At 42.6% G+C, this 20,643-nt stretch overlaps 1 protein-coding gene across 5 annotated transcripts in view; it reads left to right on the top strand.

Moving 5' to 3' along the window:
• The window catches only part of mrpl23 (mitochondrial ribosomal protein L23), a 39,006-nt gene extending 19,299 nt beyond the window's left edge, over positions 1-19,707 (top strand). For all 5 annotated transcript variants that reach the window (XM_078414759.1, XM_078414764.1, XM_078414760.1 and 2 more), the window contains one exon: positions 18,794-19,707. In XM_078414759.1, coding sequence (XP_078270885.1) covers positions 18,794-18,958 — 165 coding nt within the window. In that variant the 3' untranslated portion in view covers positions 18,959-19,707. The remainder of the gene's footprint in view (positions 1-18,793) is intronic.
• The last annotated feature ends 936 nt before the right edge of the window (positions 19,708-20,643 follow it).

Raw genomic sequence — 20,643 nt, forward strand, 5'->3', positions numbered from 1 at the left:
CACAACTGAACGTGAGCCACCACGCTAGTTAAAAAAAAAAAAAACAGACTTGTGAGCGTACAATAGTTGACATTGCCTCATAATTCAAAATAATGGATGGTTGCATCAGGATGTGCCCATGAAAAACTGACCTTCAGCGTGTGTTCCAAAGAATGCCAGACATAGACAAACGAAATGCAGTGTTATAGGATATCGATCCACTTAATTCATCCAGGTATGTTATCCGTAGGATAATGGACTTTTTTTTTGTTGCTTTGCTTCCTGTACTGAGTTGGATAGGTACTTGAGAGGGAATGAGTATAAAAGTGAGTGAGGGGATAATTGTCTAATTTCAGAGAGAGAGTGCAGGAATGATGTGATGACCAGCCTTTACTCTTGTACAATTATTTGATGGACTTATACCACCAGAATGTGACACCCTGTTCCTTCCCAGTCCATCTAGCCAATTAGGACAAATAAAGATGACTGAATCATCAAATCTACGTGACATTTAAAATTAATATAGACTTTTTAAAGAAATAATTTCTTAATGAAAGATCATTGTTGCTTGTGCGAACGTTTCTAAAAAGATCTGAACATGTTAGAGCGTAAGGGTGGTGGCACAATGGTGCAGCAGTAGAGCTGTTGCATAACAGCGTCAGAGACCTGGGTTCGAACCTGGCTATGGGTGTTGACTGTACGGAGTTTGTACGTTCTCCACCCTGACCATGTGGGTTTTCGCCGGGTGCCTCGGTTTCCTACCACACTCTAAAGACGTTCAGGTTTGTATGTTAATTAGCTTTGGTAAAAATTGTGAATTGTTCCTAGTGTGTATGATAGTACTAGTGGTCGGCGCGGACACGGTGGGCCGTAGGGCCTGTTTCCATGCTGTATCTCTAAACTAAACTAGGTGTTAAGAGAGTGGAGGCAATTGGGCAGATACATTGAGAAGTGGTTTGCCAGTCCTGAAAGACAATATCAAGTGGCTAATAGAGCCTCTGACCAACGAATGTCGTGAGGTGTTTTGTTCGACGTAGAATAGTGTTAAATATTTCTGGCAGATAAATCAGATGTAAATTGAGGCAGGTGAAGGGTTAAGGCTTCACTCGTGCAGTTTTTTTCTTAGTAAACAGGAAATGTTACCATTTTTATTCCAAGCATTTTTTTAAACGATACACTGAGCTGGTTGGAGCACAATGCCAGGTCAGTCGAGTCATGCTTGCTCACTTGTTTACAAGCTAACAAGCAATGAAGTTGGAGATGTTTCAAAGACCTCTGAATGGCAATAAAATTGCAAGGAGAGGGAGAAGAGTGTTTAAGAATTAAATCACCATTCCTCAGTGATGACATCGGGTGCAATGTTTCTCATAACTCCTCTGCAAACTTGCTGATTTAGTCAGCAGTATTGTCTTAAAGAGAAGAAAGGTCAGTGGGGAAATAGAACATAGGGATCAGAAATGAGTCATTTTAGAATCATATGGCACAAACACAGGCCCTTTGACCCAACTCATCCATGCCCACCAAGTACCCATCTAAGTACCCGTCTGAAGAAGGGTCTCGACCCGAAACGTCACCCATTCCTTCTCTCCCGAGATGCTGCCTGACCTGCTGAGTTACTCCAGCATTTTGTGAATAAATCGATTTGTACCAGCATCTGCAGTTATTTTCTTATAAGTACCCATCTAAGCTTGTCCCATTTGATTGCATTTGACCTATATCCATTTAAACCTATCCGATCTATGTACTTGTCCAAATGTCTTTTAAATGTTGTTATTGTATCTGGCTCAATTACTTTGTCTGGCAGATTGTTCCATAGAACCACCACCCTCTGTGTGGAAAAAGTTGTCCCTCAGGTTCCAATGAAGTTCTTCCCTTCTTACTTGAAACATATGCCCACTAGTTCTTGACTCCATAACCCTTCATTGCTATTTAGAGGTCCTGATATTTTGACTGCGGAATCACACACTCTGATCGGGTAAACCTATGGAATTGCACAAATGACATTTGCGCAGCGGGGTAAATATCAACTAACTTTTCTCCAGAAGCTTTAAAATAGATATCCTGATATTGCCACTGCTCTAGGAGCAGTCATTTCTGTTTCCTGCTGCACAACCGCCAACAGCTGGGCTATCTCGTGCAGGTTTCGCTCGCATTGCAAAAACGTCATTTAGATTTTTATGTGGGCAAGTTTGGTGAGATGATCCATGTCCAAACTGTCGAGTTGTGACTTAAAGAGTGACAAGGTTGGTGCACATCTGGTGGTGTCGGGAAGGATGTTCCACTCTGGGATAGTCCAAGTGACTGTAGGTAGCTATTTTTGTTTGCTCTAATTCTAGTATAAATGAAGTGACCTGAGGACTGTCTTGTAAATAAATATCTGGGTATTGGATTGAATAAAGTGAGATATGTTACTGGGGATGATGCCATGAGTCTCTTTGTAGACAGTGCATAAGTGGGCTTTGGTGCGTCTTGACTCCAGCGACTCCCAGCCAAGGCGATTCAACATATCGGAGACACTTGATTGTCTTGAGTAGTCGTTACAAATGAACCGTGCTGCACGCCTCTGAACCTTGTCAAGGGTGTCAATGTTATTTTTCTGGTGAGGGTCCCATATTGTCTGGCAATATTCCAACAGTGGGCGGACAAGTGTTTTGTACGCTACCTCCTTTGTTGGTTTGTCACAACCGGATAAATTTCTCCGGAGAAGGCCCAAAGTTCTGTTTGCTTTTGTGGCAATCTGGTTTATGTGTCTGTCCCAGGCCGGGCCAGATGTGTCTGTCCCAGGCCGGGCCAGATGTGAGTTCAACTCCCAGGTATGGGTGGGGATCAACTTCTTTAAGCAGGTTGTCTCCCATCTTGGTTTATGATCGGCTTGGAAAACTCTCATGGAAAAGCATTTGGTGTAATTGAAGCCATTTGCCAAATGGTTTCCCAATTGCAAAGATTGTTTATGTCATTTTGAAGAACCTTGGCATCTTCAGCAGCTTTGATCTCTCGATAAACCTTGAAGTTTAAGGATGTATTGTTATCTAAGTATTGTTATCTAAAGAAAGACTGTAAGAAAAAGAGAACGTTCATAATACCTATAACAACTGTCTGAAGAAGGGTCCCCACCCGAAACGTCACCTATCCATCTTCTCAGAGATGCTGCCTGAATTATAGCACTTTGTGCCCTTTGTGTAAACCAGTGTCTGCAGTTCCTCATTTCAACATAATACCTTGCATGCTCTGAAAGTATGTCAAGTGTTTCACAGCTATTGAATCATCTTGAAGAGTTATCACATTTATTATGGAAGGAAGCATGGCAGCCAACAGATGAGGTAACAGTGAGGTAAAAGACCATTCAATCAGCTTTGTATCGTTTGAACCCCCAATATTGGGTTAAACATTTTCATTCAGGGCAGGTGGTGCAGCGGCAGAGTTGCTGCCTTACAGTGCCAGAGACGTGGGATTGTTCCTGACTACGGGTGCTGTAGTTTCAACCCACATTCCAAAGACGTACAGGTTTGTAGGTTAATTGGCATCCATAAAAGATTGTAAATTGGCCCTAGCGTGTAGGATAATGATTGTGTACGGATATCGCTGGTCGGCACGGATTAGTCGGGTCGAAGGGCCTATTTCCACGCTGTATTTCTGAACTCTAAATTAAACTAAATTCTATTTCTTGGATAGTTTATGTCCACCTGAATGAGGAGGAAAATGTAGCCCTTGGTTTAATGATCCAACTGAATGAGGACAACTTCCGATTCTCTCAATAACAGCCCTTGATGAGCATTTAACCCTGTGCACTGTCTAGCAAGAGCAATTCTACTGGCTTGTGTGGGGCAGGTAGTTTTTTATTCTGCAGAATGATAAATCCTGGACTAACTGCAGGTCAGGCAACTTCTCTGGAGAACATGGATAGGTGACGTTTCGGGTCAGGCCCCTTCAGACTCAACATGGATAGGTGACATTTTGGGTTGGAATCCTTCTGTAGCGTTTCCATATTCTCCAGAGATGCTGCCTGACCTGTTGAGTTACTCCAGCATTTTGTGTCTATCTTTGCTATAAACCAGCATATGCAGTTCCTTGTTATTACATTTTAGTTTATTATTCTGTATTGCTCACTCAATATAATTGTGTGGTTTGTACTGTACCAATTATCCACTGAGGAGTTAAATTGTGAAATGTGTTAATAATAGCCATAACAGCCATATTACTTGCTTTTCTTAAAGATTTTTATTTTAAGCATCCAAATTCTTGTCAGAACTTTTATCAGTCTCTCGTCCCCGTGTAGTTAATTGTATTTCACTACTAAGTGCCATTTTGGCATTATAATATGCTTTACTGCAGTCTTTTCCAGCTTGTATCCTAATGAAAAAGAATGTAGCTACATCCACAAGCAATGACCTTTTTGTGATGTCACATTGTTCCTCATAAGTCATGTAGTTCTGGTTTGGAAGACATATCCCTATTCATTCACGCATTTCCAAGAAGGAGTGTGCCTTATGTAAACTATCTTTGTCAAGATACTTTACAACATTTCAATATCTGGTTGTCAGTTACATTTTATCATTTGGTCACAATATTCCCAGGCTGTTTTGCTCCCTATTATAGTAAGTGAAATCTTACTCTTCCACCGAGACTGGAATTTGTATCCCTTGCAGTGTCACAAATTATTTGAGGAACTTTGCAATTGGCCCAAGTATTAAATAGAACAAATTTATTTAGTATCATTCACAGGAGAAAAGATGTTGCCAGAGTGCTCCCTATCAATAAGGCCTGGATAGAGTGGAGGTGGAGAGGATGTTTCCACTCGTGGGAGAGTCTAGGACCAGAAGCCATAGCCTCAGAATAAAAGGACGTATCTTTCGAAAGGCGATGAGGAGGAATTTCTTTAGTCAGAGGGTGGGGAATCTGGAATTCATTACCACAGAAGGATGTGGAGGCCAAGTCAATGGATATTTTAAGGCGGAGATTGACATTCCTGATTAGTACGGGGCGATTAATTAGTATTATGGGGCGAAGGCAGGAGAATGGGGTTGAGAGGGAAAGATAGATCAGCCATGATTGAATGGCGGAGTAGGCTTGATGGGCCGAATGGCCTAATTCTGCTCCTATAACTTCTGAACATGAATAAAAAGACATAAAGTGCTTGGGTCAGGCAGCATCTATGGAGAGCATGGATAGGTAATGTTTCAGGTTGGGGCCCTTTTTCAGACTGATTGTAGTGGAGGGGAGAAAGCTGGAAGTGAACTGGGGAGTGGGACCAAACCTGGTTAGTGTTAGGTGTAGTCAAGTGGGTTGGTGTGAGGGAGGGATGGGTTGATTGGCAGATGGATGGATAAAGGCCAGCGGTGGGGAAAAGGCAAAATGAAAGAAAATGTGCGAAATGTGAAGCCAGAGGAAGGGATGTAGGTAAAGGGGACTGGGGAGGGGAAGGTGGTGTGGGATAGTGGGAGAAATGAGTGTGCATCCATTGTTCCGTTTCGGTACATATGACAATAAAACATTCTTGATCTTGACTCTCTCTTGATCCTCTGGATGGCAGTGTTGCCCAGAGGACAACTGCTTCCCATTTTTCTTTCATAGATTCTCAATGGTAGTTGGCAGCAGTCTTTTCATATTTATAAAATATATTTCTACCTTAAATTACCTTGCTGCTCTTGGTACCTAATATCTTTTTTTAAATTGCTACTGCTGCTTAAATTCTGAATTATATCTTCAATAGTTGCTCCATTGGTGGTGGCATAACGTGACCCTTTTACCCACCCATAAATCTTGATGAACTCTGTGGTCACTGGGCTTGTTTATGACTTTGGCTTTTCTGGATGAACTTGTGAGTTCTCCCCCTGGTTGTGTGGGAAATGGCTGGTACTTTGACTCTTTTGTCAGGGAGTTTGGGTGATTTAAGTGACTCCGAGGCCTGTCTTAACTATGGTGCCTCGTAATTGGATTGTACCCATTTTTGGTGTGCTATAACATGGCAGCATTGAACACTAATACCCTGAAGCCCCAGCAGAAAAATAAGTGGAATTGGCCAATGATGTACATGATTGCTGAAGGCACCTCACAATTCTAGGCAACCCCTGACATTTTTCTACAGAGCATGAGCAAAATGTAAATTTGGGTGACACAGTGGCACAGTGGTAGAGTTGCTGCCTTACAGTGCCAGAGACCCAGGTTCAATCCTGACTGCGGGAGGACGTTGAATGCTGTGTGGCCAATGCCTTCTCCACTGGGGGATGAAGCCGTGAATGCTGAGCAGGGACCACAATGGGATCTTCATCCTCTGGCATTTTTGTTCCTCCTGCTGTTCAGTCTGCACCCCGTGCCCCTCGGCCCCGGACCTTTTGGCTGCCCCTCTCCCTGCACTCATAAAATGTGCAGAACTGGCCTCTGCACTTGCTGTGTATTATAAGGAGCCCTTCAGGCAACAAAATCTTGTCGTGAAGAAATCGTGGCATTAACCTAGCACTTGTATGACTCTTGGTGTTCAGCTGCTGTGATCAGAGAGCACATTGGCATGAGGGATGAGGGAAGAAGGCATAAGCCCCTTGAACCCTAGGGTCCATTCAGGCAGTGCCTACTGCTGACAATCCCTGGCAATACAGTCTCCCTCAGGATGAAAGAGTTCAGTCTGACCTGGAAATATATTCTCAAGGTGGAAATTCTTCTTGTAACCCACACACACCTCTGCACATTGAGGAAGTGCAAACTTTTAATTGTTCATAAAAAGGTTCTGTTTAGTTAAGAGGAGTCCATATGAGTGCAGTCAGCAATTGCCTGCCTCTCTTGGCAGCCACCAACGCTGGGAAATCCCAGTGCCTGGGACACCACCAGTCCCTCACCAAAATCATAGTAGATTAAATACTTTATTTGCGAATAAAGTGTGTGGAAATTTCTCTGATGCAAAAGTAAGCAGCAAATAGGATACAGTCTGCTCCAGTCACTCAGACCTATCTTGCAGTTGGTAAGACAAGAGACCTTGACTTCCACAGAGACAGTGATTTGAGAGTGTAGCTAAAGTTCTGCCGACCGAATATCCCATTTGACAAATAGCTCAGCCTACAAATTTATTGCTCATCAGTAAGGTCTTGGTAGAATGGTGTGTCTCTTGTTTCATAGGGAGTGGGGTCTTTGCTGAAGTGCATGCCTTGCTTTCTGCTCCTAGGTCCCCGATTTATCCTGAATGGCCTTAACAATGGTCTTATGATGAGCGTAAACGATGAGCATTTGTCGGCACTGGGCCTGTACTTGCTGGAGTATAGAAGAATGAGGGGGGACCTCATTGAAACTTACCAAATAGTGAAAGGGCTGGATAGAGTGGATGCGAAGAGGATGTTTCCACTGGTGGGGGAGTCTAGGACCAGAGGCCATAGCCTCAGAATAAAAGGACATACCTTTAGAAAGGAGATGAGGAGGAATTCCTTTAGTCAGAGCATGGTGAATCTGTAATTCATTGCCACAGACTGCCGTTGAGGCCGTCATTGGCTATTTTTAGGGTGCAGATCGACAGATTGTTGATTGATACAGGTTATGAGAAGAAGGCAGGAGAATGGGGTTGAGAGGGACAGTTGTAGCAGTCTGGGGACTTATGTTTAGGTTTGTCATTGTCATGTGTACCGAGGTGCAGTGAAAAGCTTTGTTTTGGAAGCTTTTCAAATAGATCAGATAACACTACACATAAATACAATCAATTAAACTCAACTATAATAGATAGAGCAAAGGAGAAGATACAGAGTGCAGAATATAGTTCTCAGCTTTGTAGCACATCAGCTCCATAGACAAAGTCCAATGTCCACAATGGGGCAGAGGTGAATTGGACAGTACCCTAATTTATGGAAGGGTCATTTAGAAGCCAAATAACAGAGGGGAAGAAGTTGTTCCTGAGTCAGTTGGATGCACGTGTTCAAGCTTCTGTGCCATCTGCCAGACAGGAGCAGAGAGAGGGAGGAGTGACCGGGGCATGACAAGTCTTTGATTATGTTGGCTGGTTTTACGAAGTAGTGTGGTGTAGGTTGCATGTGTCACTTACGAAGGTGCCAGTCAAGTCTTCGTGTGTTCGCAGGGTGTTCCTATAACTTGTGAAAAATGTAATGGATTAGCATGATGTTTTCCTCATTCTGTTGTGATTTTGGAGCTTGTCCGTATTGCTGTGGGCAGAAATTGGAGTGCCATTTCAAAATGAGATCATCTGTGTTTTTCCCTACACTGGGAGAGTGCCAGGCATGTAATGTGAACAGTGATCAGACGTGTTCAGTTAAGTATCTGGCTCCGTTTAATTTGGGCACTATCTCCAGTGTGACCAACTGCGATTTTGTAAAAACTTTTGAGAGTCCAGGAAATGGGTGCAAGATGATCCATTTTCTAATGCTTGGATGTCAGCTCTGGGATTAGTGAAGATTCTTTCTCTTCCCCCATTACCAAATTCGATGACACTTTCAATGTTACCTTATTGCCACATGTAGCCAGGTACAGTGAGATGCTTTGTTTTGCATACAAGCCGGTAAAATCACTTGGCAGACCTCACCTGGGCAGTGCAGTGCACAAGTGTCGCCACGTTTCTGGCGCTGACAAAGTTACAAAAGTTCACCGAACTTTTCAGTCAGAGTTGTAAATCTGTGGATTTCTCTGCCGCAGAAGGCAGTGGAGGCCAGTTCTCTGAATGCTTTCGAGAGCTAGATAGAGCTCTTAAGGATAGCGGAGTCAGGGGGTATGGGGAGAAGGCAGGAATGGGTACTGATTGAGAATGATCAGCCATGATCACATTGAATGGTGGTGCTGGCTCGAAGGGCCGAATGGCCTACTCCTGCACCTATTGTCTATTGAACCGTCCTCTCTTTTAGTAATCAAACTCTGTTTTCAGCTTTGTCTCCTATTGCCCAATTCAAAAAAAACGTGGCACTTCTTTTGTTTGGCAACTAAAATAAAGGAAAATGAATACATTTTATAAACAACGATGGACTTGCCAGTTCTTAGCTGTTTTTATATTTATGGAGCTGGTTATCTGTTGCTGTGTGAATAACTGATGCTAATCCAGTTAAGTGCTTGGAACTTCCAGTGCAGCTCACTGTACAGAATGTGAGAAAGAGCTTCCTATTTAAAACTGTGACAAATAGAGAAATACAAATTTTACATTTCATCCTTCCAACATTGCGGTAGACCCACGAAGCAACTGTTATAAGTTTCATGTTAACAAGAAACTTAATATTTGCCACATCCACAGTTTAATCTGCGCTACTTTTTCCAAGCTTTGACGCCACTGGGCTAACTGACACATCATATTTTAATGACTGGAATTATTTGTCAACTGTATAATCGTTCTGAACCCATACCATAGTAGTTTAATTGCTTTTACTACGTCTTGATTGGAATCAAAGCACAATGGCAGTGTAGTGTAGTGATCATCAGACATATCATTTTAATATGCAGTCTTATCCAATGCTTATAAAGAATTAAATATGAATGGAGCATTTTTAAAGAATTAAATATGTAAGTTTTGATCTGGCTCATAGTACTAGTCAACTTGTACTTGGGTATGATTGTGGTCATGTGTCATAAGATTTTACTGAATTGTATGCAAAGAATCATTTTCACTGTACATAGCTACATGTGACAATAAAGTACCATTGAACCTAACTTCCAGATTTTGCAGATTTGACAATCCTGTACATTTTCTGTTCAAGTGTTAAACCTTTACTATCTATCTTTTTAATTGCATTTTGCAATTTGTGAGTTGAATGTGTTAGAATTGCCAATATTTGCCCAGATTAGTCTTCATATACATTCCGCAGCAGTAAAGATACTTGATTCAGCTTTATGATATTTAAATAAAGTAAGTATAGAGGCGGTACGGAAGAGTTGCTTCCTCACAATGCCAGAGACCCGAGTTCAATCTTGACAATTGGGTGCTGTCTGTATGGAGTTTGTACGTTCTCCCCGTGACAGCGTGGGTTTTCTCCGGGTGCTCCGGTTTCCTCTCACACTCCAAAGACGTACAGGTTAATTGGTAAAAATTGTAAATAGGATAGTGTTAATGTACAGAGATCACTATTTGACGTGGACTCGGTGGGCCAAAGAGCCTGTTTCCACATTGTATCTCTAAACTAAACTAAACTAAATTAAACTAAACTATAAAGTTTTCTTTATATTACTGAGTTGAACTTTTATAATAGAAGTTTAATTTTTTTAAACCATAGAAACTGTTAAAATCTGAGAGGGGAATACAATTCTCATTCACAGAGTGGCGCTAGGGGTCCTCATGGGCAGCATATTGTTGGTGTGACAACTCTTTGGATTGTAAATGACCTCATTTTTTTTCTGGTGTGCCTTTGTGAATAACCAATTAGTAAATAAAGTAATAAAAATAAATAGAGGCTTCACTTTTGATGTGGATTTACTTATCTACGAGTATCAGCCTTATCTGTATATAGAGGATTAGTTGTTATGAGAAAATAGCTCCTGGCAAGAAAGCCCAGTTGGCTTTTTGTAGTCTGTTTGGAACTTGGCAACTGCGAGTCAGTATAAATTATGGTAAGTTCTCAATTGACCAAACTCAACAACAGGTTCCTTCCATTATATTGAGCGTTCATAGCAGCAGAACGACGTTTTAGTCAATATCCATGGAACTAGTGTCTTGTGGTTTCTGGTCCATGTCCAAGAAAGATAATTGGATATTCTTCTTTAGTTGCAGAATTGTGTAGAATGCATCAAAGAAATGTAGGCTGGTGTCACGTGGTTTTTATTGACATAATTTTAAAAATTCATTAATGAAAAGTCAGAACCACAGGCAATGCCATCATTTAGTGCCCATTTCTAATTGTACCTAAGATTGTGGTGGAGCACTGCCTTTTTGAACTGCTGTTCTTCTGATGAAGGCACTCCAATGGCAGTGTGGGGAAGGAGGTTCCAGGATTTGGACTCCACAATAGTGAAGGAGCAGTGACATGTTACATGTCACTGGTGTGTGGTGTGACATTGGTGTCAATGGTGTGTGACTTGGTGGGAACCCACAGGTAATCTTGTTCCATTGTGCCCGGTATCTGTATCTCCCTTGACATTAGAGATGTGGCTTGGTGAAAAACTGTCACACGACTCGTGTATGACGCACACCACAGGAATGGTCTGCCAGTGGTGGAGGCAATGTTTAGCGTGGTGTTTATGGGCTGCATTTTGGATGGTAAATTCCTTGAATTGGCAGGGCTGTAGACATTCATGTGAGTGTAGGATATTCCATAACACAGACTCACCATATTGCACACAGTTTATGACCTGTTGCTGCATCCTTAGAATCATCTGTTGGTTAAGCTAAGTCTCCGGTCACAGTGACCCCAGAATGTTAGTGATTTGGGACTTGGCAATAGTACAGTTGAATGAGGAATCTTGTTGGAGGTGGTCATAGTGTGACATTGGTGGTGCAGCTGTTATAAGCAAGCGCATGCCTGAATCTAGATCTTGCTGTAAGCAGGCATTGTTGAGAGATACAGTACGGAAACAGTCCCTTCGGCCCACCGAGTCCACGCTGATCAGCGACCCCCGTACACTAGCACTATCCTCCACACTGGGGAATTTGTTCTTTCGTTCCTGGTGTCACCCCTCCCCGCCAGGTCCCCCTTTGTTCTCGGCGCCGCCCCCTCCACACCAGGTTCCCCATTGTTCTCGGTGCCTCTCCCCCCTGGACCCCCTATCGGTGGTTTAGCTGATCGTACCTGGCGGGTCCTCATCGTCGGTTCATGGTGGGGGTGGGTTTTCTGTCGACGGTCCGTGGCTGGCGAGTCGGGCCTGCTTGCCGGAGGTGTCCTGCCACTGGAGTACTCCAGAGAAAACCCACGCGATCATGGGGTGAACGTACAAACTCCATACAGACAGCAGCACCTATAGTCAGGATCAAACTCGGGACTCTGGCGCTGTAAGGCAAAACTCTACCACTGCAACACAGTACTGCCCATCGCCCATTGATTGCTTTGTTTTCTGAACATTGTTCATGAAAGCTCCTGTGGTGATTAGAATTGTAAAAGTTTACTCTTTTTTTAATTGTCATCTATGTACACATTAGCTACTTATGGATTTGATTTTACTTGCTAATAATTATTGATACTCTGTTATTTTAGCTTTTAATTTCACTCTTACACACTTTCTGCTGTATGCATTAAGCCTTTCATATCTGGCACTGCCTGAACCACAATGCACGTTGCCATCAGGAGACTCTAGATTTTACCATCCTACCCTTGTGTTTGAATGTTTACCCTGAGACTGTTGGATTTCCTTAAGTGCCTCTCTGTGCTGCAACACTTGATTTACTTTCAAGAAGCTGCATCTAGTCCATTTCTGCCAAATCACTCCTCTGTCAAGTAAAATTGGCCCTGGCCCAATGTAACACCTATTCTGCTGTTTTATCTGTGGCATTTTCAATAACACGGCTAATTCTAACTTAATCATAATCGCTGCTACAAAAACATGTACCCACTTCCCCTTCCACTTGCCCCGGATTATTTCCCAAAACAAAATGCAGAATTTCAATCCGCAGCCCTCCCCACTTGGCACACTGTGTGTGGTATATTCTGGCTATAAGGGTTCTAGATCCAATTTAGGAATGTAGTGCTAACTAACCGCTAACATTAGTGTAATTAAAATCCCCTACTATATATTCACGGTCGTAATTGCGACCACCAAAGTAAATTAAAATTAAGATAATTTTTAATCCAGGTGAAAGATTAAAATAAGGTTACATAGGATCACGATTACTTACAGCACAGGAGGAGGCCGTTCAACCTATTATGTCTGTACCTGGTCTCTACCAGAGAAACCCGCTAGTCTCTCCCTTTCTCTGTCACCTTGTCAATGTTTCTCCACTCTGTCCATTCGCTCTTGAAGGCCACAGTTCCCCGTATTTCTTAGCTCTGTTCACTTGTCGACTCCCCTCCAAAAGAAAGCAACCTCTCACTGCTATTTCTTCTCATTCCTCGTCATTTTATATACACCTGTCAAATCCTTCCCTTAGCCTTCTCTTCAACAAGATTAAAATTGTGTTCACTTTGTAATGGAGCAAACCCCGTAGCTAATTTGTGCACATTGAGGTTTTGCAAGCAGCCATGTTTTGATGCTGTTTGTTGAGAGATATATATTGGCCAGAACGCAAGGGAAAGCTCGTCTGATTTTCAAAAATAGTGCTGTGTGGTTATTTGGATTCATCTAATGAAGAGGTTGGTAGTTCAGTTTAACATCCCATCCCTAACACTGCCTCTTGAGCAGGGTGGCATTCCCTCGCTTCAACTCATCAAGAGTTAACAGTGTTTTATTGTCATATGTCCCAGATAGAACAATGAAATTCTTACTTGTAGCAGCACAACAGAATATGTAAACATAGTAAATATAATAAACAAGAGAAAAAAAGATTGGTGAGTGTGTGTGTGTGTGTATATATATATAATATGCAAGCATGCATGCACGCATTAAAACAAACAAAAGTAGTGCAAAAAGACAAAACCAATGCCCCAAGTCCGTGTAGTTCAGAGCTTATTTGAAGGTTGTAGTGTTTAATAACCTAATGGTTGTAGGGAAGACGCTGTTCCTGAACTTGGACGTTACAGTTTTCAACTTCCTATATCGACTTCCGGATGGCAGGAGTGAAATGAGTGCGTGGCCAGGGTGGTGTGGGGTCTCTGACGATGCTGAGACTTTCCACTTTCTCATTCACCACTTTCTGTGGTGGAAATTGAGCTCCTACCTTTCTAACTGTTACCCACTGATGTGGTGGAAATTGAGCCTTTCTAACTGTTACCCACTGATGCCCTGGTGACACTATCAGTTTTATTTTGTGAACTATGTCGTGACAGTTTACTTTAGGCTCCATGATTCCTCATTAGCTTTTAACTAAATGCCCATTTCATCGATACAGTTCAGAATATCTTACCTTATGAATCTTTTCTCCTTGTGTTCTTGAACTAAGATATTAAATGATTAAACCAGCACACAAATGTGTTATTTTCTTTCAAATGTTTAGATTTTAATTTGCCTGAAAGATTTTTTTAAAATAAACAATCAATAGTTGTGCCAAAATACTATTGATGTGCTACTGATATCAATAATGTCTGACTTGGGTTGAGAAATAATTCACTGCTTTCTGTTCGGAGTTATATATAGAGATTTGTAGGATAATTGATAATACCTGCAGTTCAGAAAATAAGCCAGTAAAGTGATGTGAGAAGCTCCATGCATTTTCCTGCCTTTAGTTTTTTCTCTTTTACCACTGGTTTGCTTTTGAATCTCATGAAAGCATGACTGCAACCACTGAACAGAGATCTTGCACCTTGCTTTAACTTTCGGGCTGCTGCCTTACAGCACGAGAGACCCAGGTTCGATTCTGACCATGGGTGCTGTCTGTATGGAATTTGTATGTTCTCGCTGTGACTGCATGGGTTTTCTTTGGGTGCTCCGGCTTCCTTCCACACTCCAAAGATGTGCTGATTGTAGGTTAATTGGTTTCTGTCAATTACCCCTATTGTGTAGTATGATAACTGGGATAACATAGATTTTCTCCGGGTGCTCCCATTTCCTTCCACATTCCAAATATGTACAGCTTTGAACCTTGACTGGTTTCAGTAAGTTATAAAATTGTCTCGAGTGTGTAGGGTAGTGTTAGTGTACGGGGTAATCTCTGGTCAGCGCAGACTCAGTGGGACAAAGAGCTTGTTTCCCAGCTGTATCTTTAAAAAAAAATGTTCAATTACTAACTTGTGAACTAAACAGAGAATGGCCAGGTTATTTACCTGCTGCAGACAAATGCAGTCATGCTTTTATCACATGCCCACGTAAATATACTTTCTAGCATTTATCTGTAAGAAAAGCAATAGAAGCAAGACGTGTGGCTCTTATTATAATAATAATAATAATAATATATTCCTTTATTTGTCCTACACCGGGGAAATTTACAGTGTATTACAGCAGCAAAGTGGATAGCAAGAGATCATTCATTATAAATAAAAGTAAAGACAAGGATAAATTGTATTCCTTAGCTGTTACTGTTGACTCGTGTGCTGGGATCAGTGCTGGTTGTGCAGTCTCACAGCAGCGGGAAGGAAGGACCTCCTATATCTCTCCTTCACACACTTGGGGTGAAGGAATCTGTCACTGAAGAAGCTACTCAGTGCAGTGACAGTGTCCTGCATGGGGTGAGAGTCGTTGTCCAACAGTGATGTTAACTTTGCCATCATCCTCCTCTCTCCCACCATCTGCACTGAGTTGAGGGGGCAACCCAGGACAGAGCTGGCCTTCCTGACCAGCTTGTCAAGTCTCTTCCCTTCCACCACTGAGATGCTGCTGCTCCAGCGGACCACTCCATAGAAAATGGCTGATGCAACCACCGTGTTGTAGAAGGTCCTTAGGAGTGCCCCCTGGAGTCCAATTTGTTATTGAGGTTATTTATTATTCCCACCTTCCATTGAGCAGGGCACTGGTTGATAATATTACCCCTGAATTAATCTAGCACAGATTGCCCGTAGATTCTTCAGTTCAGTCTTTGTGGCTGCATGGAATGTATTTACTCACCAAACCATGAATGCATATTGGGTGACCTTATGGAACTGAGGAGCAATTTTATCACATAAAATAATTTGGATTCTGCTTTGTAACATTTAAACAGCTAAATTAGGTAACTAACCATACACAACAGTTGCTTACCAGTTGTCTTGGGGAATGTCACACATCTTTAACTGTAATGCACTTGCATCTGTTGTTATTTTCCCTCATCTTCAAATAGTCACTCCTGCTTTGAGTTTTAATTACATTTAACCTCATGCTATGGCAAGTCTGGGCTTGATAATGGTTATATTTGGCCGTTAGCTTAAGCCTATCTTAAATAGCTGTGCATTTTGAAACCTGTTTTATATATCATTTTGCTCAGGTTTATCTTACAACGTTTTTTATCCAAAAAGGTGTGTAAGTCTAGTTCCAAATTACCGTCCAACACTTTAACCCTTCATTTGGTATACTTGCCAGTTTTATGCAGCTGAACTTTACTTGCATTCTTTGCATAATCAAGGACCAGTCTCATGCTGGTCATTCCCTCTTCTCCTCTCTCCTATCGGGCAGGAGGTACAGAAGTTTGAAAACGCACACCTCCAGATTCCGGAACGGTTTCTTCCCAGCTGTAATCAGGCAACTGAATGGTCCTCCCATCAGCTAGAGAGGGGCCCTGAACTCCCATCTACCTCATTGGAGACCTTTGAACTGTTTAATCGGACTTTATCGGACTCCAATGGTATATCTTTGCATTAAATGTAGTACCCTTTATCCTTTACCTAGCACTGTGGACGGCTTGATTGTATTCATGTATTGTCTTTTCTTTGACTGGATAGCATGCAATGAAAGCTCAGTACACATGACAATAATAAATTAAACTAAACTAATCTAGACTATACTCTCATTTGCTCCACATTTTCTGACACCCTATTGCTTTCTGTGCTTTCCTGTAATTGACTTCTTAGAAATTGTGCAGAAATTACTCTTATTTTCATTTGCATTTCTGTATGCTTCTGTCACACAATTATCACGTGCTCAAGAGTTGAGAACAGCCTACATGACTGCAAACATGAAAATTTACTGGAATAAATGGGAATCCAGTCCAGAAGCAGACGATGCAATAGCATAAATAATAAAACAGCAGTATAATTAACAGGGTAGTGACATAAATGCACCTCATGTATTATGTATGAAACCCATTTTCATATCTGTACTTCAGCAGGATGAACGGTTAGTGATTTTTAACTGTTAATGAAGGTTATTTATCATTTACCTGAAAAAGAAAACGAATATATCTGTGAAATTTGATTAGCAAATTCCATTCTGTTCGACTGAAATGTCCCTTCCTCATGAATGCATCTGACTGTGGAAGTTACCCGAAACCAATTTGGAGCAGAGACATATCATCAATTACTCATGAATAGAAATTCTTTTGACAGAATGTACAAGGATTACATATTGTGCTGCACATCCGCTGGTTTACCCAAGTGGCTGTCTAATTCTGAGTTGAACATCTTTCAGGGTAGGCACATGACTTCTTCCCAACCATCATAAATTACGATCGAGACATATTCATTAGGATAGGCAGCTTTCACAATATAGGATAAATACACTAAATTGAATAATTTAGGGCGGCACGGTGGCGCAGCAGTAGAATTGCTGCCTTACAGTGCCAGGGACCCGGGTGCTATCTGTATGGAGTTTGTACGTTCTCCACATGACCTGCGTGGGTTTTCTCTGGGTGCTCCGGTTTCCTCCCACACTCCAAAGACATACAGGTTTGCAGGTTAATTGGCTTGGTAAAATCGTAAATTGCCCCTAGTGTGGAGGACAGTGCTAGTGTACAGGGATCGCTGGTTGGCACAGACTCGGAGGGCCGAAGTGTCTGTTTCTGCGCTGTATCTTTAAAAAAATAACCACTCGAAATTGTGAAGAAGTTATGTTTTTCTTTTTTAAGTCTTTATATCATCTTATTCTCCATCAATATGCATGTCAATGATTTTAATCATTTAATCTGCACAACCTTATTGATGATACTTCACAAGCATGTTTTGATCAAAATAAGATACATGCTAATCCTTAAGAACATTTGAATGACTGACCAAAAGCATGCACAAAGAGAAGGTTTTGTATCTTAAAAGGAGGAAGGATGGAAAAAAGTTATGAAAAGAAATTCCAGCGTACACATGCCAGTGTTGGAACGAGTACGTTGGGGATGGGAAAGAAGCCAAACTTGAATGAGTTGAGATATGCAGGTTGTTTATTGGGCTGGAGGGTATGGGGAGAGCTGAGTGAGGGAAGGGCAGTGCCAAATGTAGGGGGACAAGCAGAGGGTCAAGGGGTGGTAGATAAATAGTACAAATTACACACACAGATCCGAGTTCTATTCTCACTCGCTGTCTTATTAAAAGATTCAACCCCACATCAATGGTTCTTTATTATCACAGGTACAAATGTACAATGAAATTATTTGTTTGCATTCAGTTCAGTAAAGTATCGCCATACATTGGCATAATCCCCGATTACTACAAAGTACATAGAAATAGTCCACTGAGACCGCATGCAAAGGTCACCCAGGTTTTGCCGTCATTTTCAAAGTCCAGTCAAGACCGCGCGCTCGTTCTCCTGGAGCGTTGCCTGATCCAGGCGAGCTCCAGGCTGCTGAAGAGCCTCCAGCCATCGCTTCTGTCACGGATCGTCCATCAGCAAACCGTCGTCCCTCTCCTCACCCGGCCACCTTCAGCCTTTGTGTCCTGAAGGGTGCACCCCGCAGCCGACCTTTAGGGTACAGAGGTTAAGACCATGTCTCACTTTCTTACCGGCCTGTGGTCTTGCGTCCGCCATCACCTGCTCCCTCCATCCTCTTCTTCGCCTCTCGGGGGACTAGCAGGGGCTGGGCTCGGCGGCTCCCCCTACAGGCCGCGGCCCGTCGGTCGTCCTGCTTGGCTGCGCCACCCACCGGTCACTTGTGATTCCTTACACGAGGATCTTCCCATTGAAACAGTTGTCATAGGCAGTAACAAATTATGACCAGGGTCCAGTCTCACATCTGCCTTGGTTTATCTGCCACTTAAATATTGACCCATTCCTTTGATGCAAGCTTTCTTTGTTCCACTCTTTGTAAACTTGAGATCATTCATATTGGGAATTGCAAGTGCACTGTCCCAGCTGAAAGTGAGTCCCTTTGTGAATTAGTCGACCTCTAATTTGTTGCATTTCTATAACTGTTAGTAATCTTAAAATCATATATTTTTTGGATTGTGACTTCGCATAATTATTTAACATTGCAATTCTTTTTTTTTTTATCATATAGGCTGAAGGTCAGACTTTCAAATTTCCAAACATTTTTCCCGAGAAGGATCAAACTCCTGAATCAGGCTCTCTGGAAGAAATGCAAAATAAGTTATTGGAAGATGATAAACAGAAACAGAAGGCAGACCCACGACGAGGAGGTGTCACTGAATGGTTTGGACTTTAAGAGAAACAGTTCTTTGGAAATTGAGAGATCTTTTTCAGAAGAATGATCATTTTTCAGATGCTGTTCATTATGAGGGGTAACTCTGTAAACATTATACATTTTGATAACTATTGCTCACCAACTTTCCAGTGATTTGTGTACATGCTTATAAAGCAGCGGTGTAGTGCTCTGCTATCTAATGGGCTGCCAGTCAGTTTTGATGTCTGTTAATTGAAAATCGAGTTCAATAGGCACACACTGACCATAAGATAGGAGCAGAATTAGGCCATTCGGCCCATCACGTCTGCTCTGCCATTCGATCATGGCTAATCTATTTTTCCCTCTCAATCCCATTCTCCTGCCTTCTCCCCATAATCTTTGACGCTCTTTACTGATCAAGAACTTATCAATCTCCGCTTTAAAAATATCCAATGACTTAGCCTCCGCAGCCGTTTGTGGTATTACTGAAGGTATCTCATCTGTGTATGGGTGCTAAACTGTGAATGCGTATGTAAGTTAATATATCCTGCACCCGACAGTTTATGCTAATTTGTTAAGAGGGCAGATTTGATGTTTGTTGGGGGTGGGAGAGAGGGTACGCGGAGAATAAATCTAATTATTCGAAGACCAACTGTCGTATAAAAGATTATGCCTGCCAAGGAATTTATTGAGTTACTTTTGTAAACTTTTTTTGAGAGAAAATCAAATTATAAGTGTATCTGTTCATTCTTGTTCGAGCAGCAGTCTAAAATATTGAATAAAATTTGAAAGGGCAAATGGAAGTCAGTTTGTAATTGCATACGAAAAATATAGAGAGAAAATGTTTTGTGAACTCCCAGCATGAGTTGCAATGTTGATGTGTTCCAATTCCCCAATGGTGCTGGATATGAACACATGTTTGCTTTCCTCAAAATGCAAATCCCTTATGTCAGGAATCATTCCCGGTGAGCAGCACGGCTGGGGTTGTTCCCGGTGAGCGAGGTCAAGCTGCCCACTAGGCCCGGCTCACCCACTGCTGACTTTGATGGGATGCATGCAGCAAGAGCTAGGAGGGACCCATGAACAACAGCCGAGAGTGAGGAGAGCTGTCGGAGAGTGAGGTGGATCGGAGAGTGAGGTGGGTCGGAGAGGGAGGAGGGCTGTCGGAGAGGGAGGAGAGCTGTCGGAGTGAGGTGGGCCGTCGGAGGGTGAGGTGGGCCATTAGAGAGTGTGATGGGTCGTCGGAGAGGTAGGTGGGCTGTCGGAGAGTGAGGTGGGCCGTCGGCGAGTGAGGTGGGCCGTCGGAATGAGGTGCGCCGTTGGAGAGTGAGGAGAGCCTTCGGAGAGGTAGGTGGGCCGTCGGAGAGTGAGGTGGACCGTGGGAGAGAGGTGGGCCGTCGGAAAGGGAGGAAAACCATTAAGAACAAGGTGGGGGGGGGGGGCACGGGTAGTGGGGTATTGAATGCAGTGGGACCCAGCGGGTGGCGGTGGTGGGGGAGACGGATGCGGAGAATGAAGGGACCAGGCGGTGGGGAGAGGGAGGCTTAAATGAAGGGTGGACCCGGCAGGGGGTGGGGGACTGCTGCCACATGCAGATACAGTTTGCCTTAATTAGACGAAAAATAGGGGGGAGTAAACGGTGAGGGGAGGGGAGGGGGGCTTTTAATTCCTGAGTAATGCCGTTTTGGTGCAATGTCATCTATATGGTCTAAGTGAGCTATTCCCTT

This window comes from Rhinoraja longicauda, chromosome 18 (genome assembly GCF_053455715.1).
Source record: "Rhinoraja longicauda isolate Sanriku21f chromosome 18, sRhiLon1.1, whole genome shotgun sequence".
Taxonomy (NCBI): Eukaryota; Metazoa; Chordata; class Chondrichthyes; order Rajiformes; family Arhynchobatidae; genus Rhinoraja; species Rhinoraja longicauda.